The sequence below is a fragment of the Xyrauchen texanus genome, chromosome 38 (assembly GCF_025860055.1).
Source record: "Xyrauchen texanus isolate HMW12.3.18 chromosome 38, RBS_HiC_50CHRs, whole genome shotgun sequence".
NCBI classification, from domain to species: Eukaryota; Metazoa; Chordata; class Actinopteri; order Cypriniformes; family Catostomidae; genus Xyrauchen; species Xyrauchen texanus.
This window is the reverse complement of record NC_068313.1, coordinates 31,988,276-31,999,378: the sequence shown is the minus strand read 5'-3', so window position 1 is coordinate 31,999,378 and position 11,103 is coordinate 31,988,276. Positions and strand designations below refer to the sequence as shown.

The 11,103-nt window shown below is 37.7% G+C and overlaps 1 protein-coding gene across 3 annotated transcripts in view; it reads right to left on the bottom strand.

Annotated features, from left to right (window-relative positions):
- Positions 1-221: 221 nt before the first annotated feature.
- The window catches only part of LOC127631589 (roundabout homolog 1-like), a 296,494-nt gene continuing 285,612 nt past the window's right edge, over positions 222-11,103 (bottom strand). For all 3 annotated transcript variants that reach the window (XM_052109827.1, XM_052109829.1, XM_052109828.1), the window contains 3 exons: positions 3,449-3,679; positions 1,611-1,822; positions 222-1,456 (listed from right to left, as the gene is read on the bottom strand). In XM_052109827.1, the coding sequence (XP_051965787.1) occupies positions 1,442-1,456; positions 1,611-1,822; positions 3,449-3,679 (458 nt within the window). In that variant the 3' untranslated portion in view covers positions 222-1,441. The remainder of the gene's footprint in view (positions 1,457-1,610; positions 1,823-3,448; positions 3,680-11,103) is intronic.

Below are 11,103 nucleotides of genomic sequence, written 5' to 3'. Positions count from 1 at the left end.
TTGCAATTTCTATTAGCTAAACATTGGTTTGGTAAATTAGGTACATAGATTTCCAGAAGAATGCAGACAATAAAAGTATGTAAAAGGTAACAACATATATCCATCAATAGTATTTCAAATATGTGGTTATTGCTTGGGTTAGGGTTCATGTATTAAGATCAATCACAATATTTGTATCTAAAGATGCATATAAAAATAAAAACACAAAGTCAGTTTCAGAATTTTGATTTATTTATTTTTCTTCATTTTTATATGCTTTTTTGTTTTAAGAAACAAATACTTGCAGATGTCTAATGAAATAACACTCACATCCTCAGCCATTTTAGTGCGTGACTGACACGACCAACCTTAGAAAGGTGGGCCTTCAGCCAGCCAATCACAACCGCTCCAGATTCTCAAACCGACACTCACTTCCTGTTCTCAAATGTCTCTTTAAGTGCATACGTCAGTCGAAAAAACGTTTTCTTTTTTTGAACGAAAGTGCAGAGATGGACCAATACTCTCGTAAACATAAAATCCCTGCATTAATCTCATTTATTTCATTTCACAGGATATCTTGAGCTGGAATGAGAATCTGGAAAAGAAACGGAAGGTAGGGATGCAGGGATTCGTTTCCATTCATTCACTCCTTTGTAAACAGCTTATCCATTTTTTTTCTTTCTCAAAACCCTACATCGACAGGTTTAACGAGGCCTTTTGTCGTACCGAGTGCTCGCTCTCCTCGCGCAAGACAAAAAGGTTAAATCAATAACATGATTCAAAATAAAGTTTAGTGATTGTGCTTTTAAAACCAAAGTCAAACAAATAACAACAAACATTGACAATGACAATAAAAGAATAACAGTGCATTACAAAAAACAATAACAAACAAACATTAACTCTCAGAATGTGGCACTTTTCCTGGGGCATTTAAACACTATGACAATTTACAACCAGGATGGAGGCTATAAAAAATTATATTAACTGGCGTAATAGAAATTTAAAATGATTCAAATAAGCCAAGGAAGACAAATTTAATGTACCACAATGGATTATAAAAGACAGTTAGATATGTATACACGTGTATGTACATGTCAGTCAGTCTCTTTGTGCCAGAAGTTTCATTACAGTAACAGTTGACTGACAACCTTCTTACCAAGGTGAACAAACCCATAATCAGTTTCTGGGGCTACAGACGCAACATATTGCATTGGAATTAAACAATCAAAACAGTTTTAGCCCCTCGAACGTACCCTTCTTTTTTTATTTTCAGCATTATTTTTTTCTTCTTTAAATGCACATTGAAATTAAGGTGAAGAAATGTATTTAATGGTTGGTCAGTTTTCCAAATGTGGTGTAAGTCAGGCTCGGTAGTTTTCAGCAGAAGACAGTCAAGATGGTCAAACTGCGCTTGAAGATGGTTGCTGGAAAAATTTGGACAGCAAAATCTTTTTGATCATCTTCAGCTCTCCACCATCTGAAAAGAAACATATATTTTAGCATCACTGTCGACATCATGCACACACAGCCAGTAAATGGATATGTTAGGTATATTATAAAATGGATAGCTCTGGCATCTCTTTTCCAGACATTTTGGGCTGTTGGGTGTGTCATAAAAATGGGAGACATACCTCAAGTTCGTCCCCTCCTATCTGGAAGGCTCCTGTGGTGTTCAGCCCAAAGTCTGCAGGGTTTCTGCGGGCCCCTGGAGGCCCCTCTCCTCGTCGCCGCCCGCCGGACCCCCGAGAGGACAGTGAACTAGAGGAACTAGGGTCCCTTTCTCCACGAGAACTGTGGACTGCTGGGAAAGAGGGACGACTATAAGGTAGAATTTCCTCCGAGCCTAAGAGAGAAACATAACAGACAAAATTAAATTACCATTTTTGTTTATTACACCGTTTATTAACTTATTTAAAAGATTACCAAATACTTGAACAACCAGTCTTTTTTACAACCATGATTTACATCTCACGGATATTTAATACACATAAAACTGTTAACATTTTGTGACCATTTTCCCTCAAAAGTTGAAAAAACATTTTGGCTATTTTGAATAATTTTCAACTAGAAGACATCTGTGGATCATTTCACTTAATTTTAATATACATTTATGTGTGTGTGTATATATATATATATATATATTTTTTTTTAATCACTGTATAATAAAGTTCTATTCACTAACATTAGTAAATGCATTCCTAGTGCAGACAGACAGCACACTGGAGGTCATTCACTAAATGGGGAGCAAGGGTGCATCCAATAGCTTTCTATGCAACCAAGTGCATTCACTCCTAAAATCCAACCAAAAGTTCAGTTTCAGGCTTCAGATGATTTTTGGACCACTCAACATGTTTGGCAGACGTGGGACAATGATAATAAATACATAGATTCAGAATTGTACAATGTAAAATGATATTTTAGCATGGTTGGCAGTGATTTGATGATGCTGGCCATTACATATAATTAGAATTATTTATTCAGCGTTATAGATAATCAGCTGTAATGTCTGTAACATCTCAAAAACGACATAATAAAATAAATAATTCTGATTAAAAGGAATGACCAGCATGATCCAATCACTGCCAAACATGTTGTGGACATACATTTTTAGGAAAAATATTTGCTCTAGAATTTTTTTCTTCTTCTAATTTTCTCCCCTTTTCTCCACAATTTTGGCATGGCCAATTCCCACTACTTACTAGGTCATCGTGGTGGTGCGATTACTCACCTCAATCGGGTGGCTGAGGACAAGTCTCAGTTGCCTCTCCGCTTCTGAGAACATCAGTCTTTGCATCTTATCACAAGGCTCGCTGTGCATGACACCACAGAGACTCACAGCATGTGGAGGCTCATGCTACTCTCTGCGATCCACGCACAACTTACCACGCGCCCCATTGAGAGCCTCTAATTATTACCACAAGGAGGTTACTCCATGTGACTCTACCCTCCCTAGCAACCAGGCCAATTTGGTTGCTTAGGAGACCTATCTAGAGTCACTCAGCACACCCTGGATTCGAACTCGTGACTCCAGGAGTGGTGGTCAGCGTCAATACTCGCTGAGCTACCCAGCTACCTTTTTTTTGCTAGTTTTTTAGGTGCTACTAGTTCCAAATCAAAAGGGTAATCGAAAATGCACACCGCAGTCACACAAGGTTTTCAGGGTTTTTAAAGTTTAAATTAATAAAAAAAGGTTCTTGATTGCCAACCGTAATTATTTACCTTATTTACTTTAAAACTAAAGGGTGTAATTCCAGCGCCAGTAGCATCACCTAATGGAATTACAAAAATAATAACTCTCGTCTTCCGTTGTACAAACAGTATTGGTTGAGCAAACGTTGCTGTGTCAGACTAATTGGGTCACGCATACAAACTGTTTTGGTAGCGCCACAGTGTTAAACTTTTCAGTAAAATCAATCTCCAATTGGCTTACTTGCAGTTCATTCTGCATATCAAAAATGTTGCTCAGTACCTGGGTGTTGGCGGCTCTTCGCAGCAGCACCGGATTCTTGTTTGCTGCTTTTGCCTGTTCTCTGACCCCTCTGTAAGTCCTGGGCCTCTCGCCGTTCCGTTCGCCTGTCCTTGACATCAGCAGAACTGGATATGGGGGACATGGCCCCTCGTGGGCCCTCAGGGATTATTTTAGCTGGGTGTGTAGGTGACTTCAGCATGGCTGGGGGAGGAATGGGAGGAGGAGGCAGGTCTGTAAGGAAACGAGATGGGACGTTAAAGGTGACGAGTGTAATTTTTGTAGTATTTTAACATTGAAAAGATTACACATTTAAAGTATTTTTCTGTTGACTTGTGTACGTACGTTTGACAATACCTTGTATCAATGTACTGATGCTAGCATTTATTGTAAACATTTCAAATGAACGTTTTGCTAGCCCGCAATGTACTATATTCACACAGACTCGTGTCCTTCAGAACCAGACACAGTGCTAATTGACACCAGAACTCATTTGTCTGGCACCCAGAAGGTGCCATGGAAACACAGCTGTGCCGTTGCGTCGCAAACCTCCAAACAGCTGCATGCGGGAACTCCTTCCCACTGAGGCATCACGAGTCAGTCGTGAAACTGTGAATGACGGTTCATCACTGTCACTCGATGTCTACACACTTCCCCTGCAAGTTATTCAAGGTTGTTTACAATTGTTATTCTTGTTAAATACTGTCAAAACACAAATGTCTTCCGAGCGATGTGCGTGATGGATCATTTACACTTGTACAGGCCAGACCTGATTCACAAACTCCAAATAACAAATGTTTTATTTTTGATTCAATATACTGTACATAGAACTACCAGTAATGAGGAGTAACCAACTCAAACTAGTGCCGCTACTAACTAAACTGCATTTTTGAGTAGCAAGACAGCAGTTCAGCTGTTTTCAAAACAATAAAGCTTTTTTAATAATGAGCTAAATTAGCTAGAAAATGTAACATTTATTTGATAAATATTATAATTCAGATAATTAAAATCGATTACATTATTGTGGTGGATGAGTAAAGCAATGATTAGACAAAAATAATATATTTTATATCATTTTTGAAAAATATACATTTAAAAATAAAATAATATTTACTAAAAAAAATTATAATATTCTTTTACAATACATTATTTTATTTCTGTATCATTGACCATAAGCATATAATTGGTCTACAGTTATCAATCTGTGTAATGTAAACTTTTATTGGTGTATTTAGCAACAATTGATCTGTTCAAATTCTGTCAACCTAATTGAGAGCCCCATTGTTTTTGTGTCATAAATGCTCCTCTTTTTGAATTTCACTGTAGTTTCCCAACACTTGTGCTATAAACCCATAATTTTCTGCTACACATAGTAACTTTTTGTCACTTAAAGGGATAGTTCACCCAAAAATGATAGTTCAAAAAGGGATAGTTCACCCACATCTGGGATGCCTCCTGGCATCCCAGATGTGTATGACTTTTCTTCTGCAGAACACAAATTATGATTTTTAGAAGAATATTTCAGCTCTGTAGGTCCTCACATTGTAAGTGAATGGGGGAATGTAATTCATAAGACTCCAGTGGTTAAATCCATGTGCTCAGACACGATATGATAGGTGTGGGCGAGAAACAGATCAATATACAAGATTTTCTTTTTCTTTTTTTACCATAAATTATCCTCCCTGCCCAGTAGGGGGTGATATGCATGAAGAATGTGAATTACCAAAAACACAAGAAGAGATTGACTGAGCAGAGAGGAGAATTTAGAGTAAAAGACTTAAATATTGATCTGTTTATCAGCCACTTCACATGATATCGCTTCAGAAGATATGGATTTAACCACCAGAGTCGTCTGGAGTACTTTTAGGTTGCCCTTATGTGGATTTTGGAGCTTAAAAATGTTGGCACCCATTCACTTGTATTGTATGGACCTACAGAGCTGAAATATTCTTCAAAAATCTTCATTTGAGTTCTGCAGAAGAAAGAATGTCATACGCATCAGTGATGGCATGAGGGAGAGTAAATGATGAGAGAATTGTAAATTTTTTGGGTGACCTATTCCATTAACACCCTCCGGCAGCCTCAAGAAGCTTGTTGATCAGTTAATGCAAAAAAACAAAAGAAAAAACTGCTAAAACAATCGTTGGATGCTGCGTCAACATTTTTACACATTCAAGGTCACAGCAGACTAAACGTCTTCACTGAGCGCGTGCCTCGTTTTGTGGGGAAGAGCTTAGCACACTTTCATCGCTGCCCTGACACTCAGTAAAATACGAGAGGGGTCAGTCGATCGTGGACAGGGACGGTTTTTATAACCCTGGTTGAGTCTTGCGGTGGATCGATGGCAGGATGAGAGAGATGCGTTTCACAGGAGGAGAAAGAAGCAGTCAGATTTACGATGAGGTCTGCATTATACAGCAGCTCACCGGTACTGTCCTCATTTGTGTGAGTAGTTTCCCATGTTGCCGTGAAATCCCTAGTAGGGTAAAACCTGTCCTTCCTGCTAAGGTGTATTCTGAATGACAGTGTTTTTATTGTTGGATTTTTATGTGTACAAATCTTTGGAAATGCATCAGTCATTTATGAAATTGTCCATTACTTGAAATGAGATGGTAGTTTCAAAACACTCTCCATAACATGAGTACAGCGCTTGCAAGGCAGTGTCATATTTACATTCTTCTTACATCTTCTGTTTGCTTATACTGAAGTTTAGGGTTTTTAACAAACCCCTAACCTTAAAGGAATAGTTCACCCAAAAATGAAAATTCTCTTCTCATTTACCATCCCAGATGTGTATGACTTTCTTTCTTCTGCTGAACACAATCAAACATTTTTAGAAGTATTTCTCAGCTCTGTAGGTCCATACAATGCAAGTGAATGGGTGCCAAAATTTTGAAGCTCCAAAATCCACATAAGGGCAACATAAAAGTACTCCAGACGACTTGGTGTTAAATCTATATCTTCTGAAGCGATATTATAAGTGGCTGAGAAACAGATCAATATTTAAGTCTTTTTTTTACTTTCATTTTATCATTCTTCTTGTATTTTTGGTTATTTACATCCTTGCATATTGCCCCCTACTAGGCAGGGAGGAGAATTTATGTTTCTCAGATCAATATCTATAATATAATGTTTGAACACATGGATTTAACCACTGAAGTCTTATTAATTACTTTTATGCTCCTTTATGTGGATTTTGGAGTTTCAGAATGTTGGCACCCATTTACTTGCATTGTATGGACCTACAGAGCTGAGATATTCTTCCAAAAACTTTAATTTGTGTTCTGCAGAAGAAAGAAAGTCATACACATCTGGGATGGCTTAGGGTGAGTAGATGATGAGAGAATTTTCATTTTTGGGTGAACTATTCTTTTATGTATTAAACTTAATAACATAAGGGGCTGTTCACACCAAACACAAAATGTCGGTAAACCTGCCATAGATGGACATCTTTGACATTTGCGCCGCATCTTGCATTTTTTTTAACAACTTACGCAGGAGTGCCACGTTTTCAGACTCTGTCAACTTTAAAACAATTTAAACTTTTAAAAATGATTCTTTCTTTCTGTTCAATTTGTTCCTCTGCATCAAGAACGCATGTTCTATAATTTTCAGTAAAATAAAACATTGAAAAAGATGTATTTATTCTCCATTTATATATTTTTTTTCTTTTATGGCGTGACAAAAAACAAATGTTGAATGCTGTTTATTAATGTTTTCTGGTATTTTCTGGTACTATTGGTGGTTTAAAATAACTTTTAAAAATGCAGCTCGAGACACCTGCGTTCTGTTCTAATCTTTGCAGCCCCTAACTTGTCCCGTGCTACATACATGAAGGTCAGAGATATTTCCTGAGACATCTTAGAAATAAGACCTCACAGCTTGAGGAGGTGTGCTATTACTTTTCCCTCCTCAACACTGTATGAGGAGACTTTATGGCTGGAGGTGCTGTAGAAATGTAGCGGCGACTCAGGACGAGCTTCCATCTGTTTCTCAGGGAATAGTTTCCTGTTTCTTCCTTCTGCAGCAGGCGACAAGTCTTGTGTTGATTCTTGTTCTTAGCTTTTGTTTCCATTAATATTTTAACAATTATATCTTTCTGTATCGTTAACCACTTAGCCTTATTGTATTCCTGGTCAACCTTTTTACAAATTATTTGATGTTTGTAAAAAAAATTAAACATTTGGGGGTGTTTCTTCACCTTTGGGTAATTTAAGCACTCAATAGAAACATTTTCACACCCTCACAATTTTTTGTGAGGGTGTGTCCAACAGCATATGTACATGCATAACAGTAGATATGTCTTTTTTTATTTTTTTTCTGAAAGTCATGGAAATTCCCACCACAGTGTAATTTCCAGCAATTGTTTATTATAATTCTGTGGTGGAAATGACTTTACATTTTTATTATTTCTGAAATAAAATGTTCGACTCATTTGTCTTACTAAGGCTAATTTTATAACTAACTTTTTATGTATTCTAAATACACAATGAAATATTTGACAAAATAACAGCCTGATTAGAAATGATGCCTAAACAAATGCTCTGGTCGCTATGTTTAAATAAAAAAAATATATATATATTTTGCACAATGATAGACAAAATTGCTTTATTGGGCCACAGGCATCTCGTCTGCCAATAAACCTTGGGTTTTCGATGTTGTAAGTGGGCCCACTCTGCATTAAGCACCTGTGCCTTTTTGAGATCCTATTTTTAAGCCAGTGTTGCAGTCTTCCATTTGACTTCCTACAGGTGATATTTAAGTTTTACCAATTTTCTCATATTTCATTTTAAGCATGCTCTTCACAAATACGTTTGCTGACTTTGTTAACGAGTAAACAAACTTTTGAAATAAATCTTTCAGGTGCAAAATTGTTTGGCGTGTTGGAAATCACACCACAACTGTCGGACGACTTTTTTTTTTTTTTTTTTTAATTGACGAATCATTTTTACACAAATATAAAAAAATGCTTGATAATTTTATGCTGTTTAGATTATCATGGCTTTTAAAAATGTAATAAATCAGTACTTTTATAATGGATGCAATCATTTGAATTTCTTTTTTAGATTTGATTTTCATAGTTTAATATTGAAAGGCTAAAACGGTGAAATCTGAACGTAAAAGGCATTTGAAAAGTACCAAAAAATAAATGATGGAATGAAGTCAGTTTGTATGTAACCTACATATAATAATAATAAAAAAGAAATTAAAATCTGAATAAAAAGCCTCCCCTGTGACAAGAAAATCCCTAAAGTTAAAGAAGCACCCCTGTAACAAATGCTTGTAATGGAAAAACCTCCAGCCAGCATCTTTCAGAATCCCAAATTACAAAGAGTTGTCCTTAAATCCTCAATTACATTTACATAGAAGAAAACTAAGAAAAAGGGGGAGGACCATGGATGGATAAAGGCTGGCTTTTCTCTCTCCAGACAGAAGTGGAGACAGATGAAAGGTTAATGGGGCCTTCTGGAGAAGAGCTGGAGGAGGACGAGATAGTAAGCCTGGTGTCACCAAAAGCACTGAGCAAACAAGAGCAAAATTAACAGAGACGGGGGCGGGGTGTGTGTTTGATGCCTGGTATTTGGGGGTTGGTAGGCAATCTGTGTTTCAACATCATTTCGTTTCGAGTGTGTTTGTGTGTCTAAAGACAACATTTCTCTTTTTCACCATGTAAAAAACTGCATTTACCTCCCACAGTGTAACGTAGGCCTATCAAATCAAATCACTCATTCAACAGAAACTCGAGCTGACACAGACAGATCAATCTGGGTGTCTTCAGTGGCCCACAGCGAACAAAGATGAGGGGAGAGAGGGAGCGATGAGGAGATTAGAAGAGGAGGAAGAGATTACGGGGGGGTGGGGGGGAAGGACAGATGAGAGGGGCTAGTTGATCTGATAGAGCTGGCCGAGGTCTGTGTGTGTCTGATATTAAATCTTACTGTAAACACACAAAGACAGCAATGAGACACAGCAGATGAGAGTGTGTGCAGAGAGAGTGTGGGATTATAAAAGTTTGGATGTGTGTGTGTTTGTGTGAACACTTGCTTTTCCATTTCAACTTGCAAATTACACATACTGTAAATGTTTTAAAAAACTGAATGTTTGTCTCAGTCACTATTCATTTTCATTGCATTATTTTCCACACAATGATTGTGAATGGAGACTGAGGCTGTAACTTTTGGTCTAACATCTAATTTTGTGTTCCACGGAAGAAAGTAAGTCACAAACAGATTTGGAAAAACATGAGGATGATTAAATGATGACAGAATTTGTATTTTTGGGTGAACTTCATTTAAATTCCTTTTGATTCTCATCCCTACACACACATACTCATAAAATGACCTTTCTGAAGGCATTGGCACCTGCTGCAATTTCATTAGAGACTGGAGCAGCAATCGTTCCTCATGACACACTGAAGCTGGACAGTATAGTCCCACGAGACTGACTCCTCCATCCTCTCTCTGTCTTTATGATCCTGCTCAATATATCTGCTGATTAAATGTCCGGTACATGCGGGGGTGTTGGCAATGTGGTATGCTGATGTATGTGTGTGTGTGTGTGTGTGTGTGTGTGTGTGTGTGTGTGTGTTTTGCACAACCTAGTCTCATAGAATTAACATGACTAAAACTACAATTTTGCAAACTGAATTTTACATGCCACGTTGTATGTTCCTTTGCAGTTTACTGGTGAAATAAACACTAGAGGCACTACACCAACTATATGTTTTATTCATTTTTACACAAATTATGAATAGAGTGGCTGATTATGACTTTATACTTTTCCCCTCTATTACTCACACACTGCTATGCTATGATATCAAAACACTTTTACAATAACACATTCTACTGCTTTCAACAGGGCTGAGAATGTAAATTTGAATTTTTCACTGAAATATTTCCAATATTCCAATTCTATTTGAATTGGAATATTCAAATAGAATTCCAATAGGGGGACCTGGGTAGCTCAGCGAGTATTGACGCTGACTACCGCCCCTGGAGTCGCGAGGTCGAATCCAGGGCGTGCTGAGTGACTCCAGCCAGGTCTCCTAAATTGGCGACCAAATAACCAAATTGGCCTCACATGGGGTAACCTCCTCGTGGATGCGATTAGTGGTTATCGCTCTCAATGGGGTGCATGGTAAGTTGTGTGTGGATCGCGTAGAGTAGCATGAGCTTCCTCGTTATAAGATGCACGGGTAGCCACGTGATAAGATGCACGGGTAGCACGGGTAGCCACGTGATAAGATGCACGAATTGACGGACTCAAAGATGCAACTGAGACGTGTCCTCTGCCACCCGGATTGAGGTAATCATGCCAACACGAGGACCTACTAAGTAGTGGGAATTGGGCATTCCAAATTCGGAGAAAATAAATTATTCCAGGTTGTGGTAAAAATCTCCAAGAATTCTGATTTTTAAATCGACGTTCTCTCCTATGTCCACAAGAGGGCGCAACAAATCAATATAAACCACTCGGCACTGGTCTAGAGATTGTTTATCGCAAAGAACATAACTGGCTGTTAATAAATGTGTGTAAAATTATAAAGTCAAACGATTTAGCCAATTTATGTCCTCAAATCAAATGTAAAAACAGGAAAAGAAGTGCTTCAAAAGACGGTTCTGTGTTAACTTGTTCACGCAGTACCTATACAGGTGCCA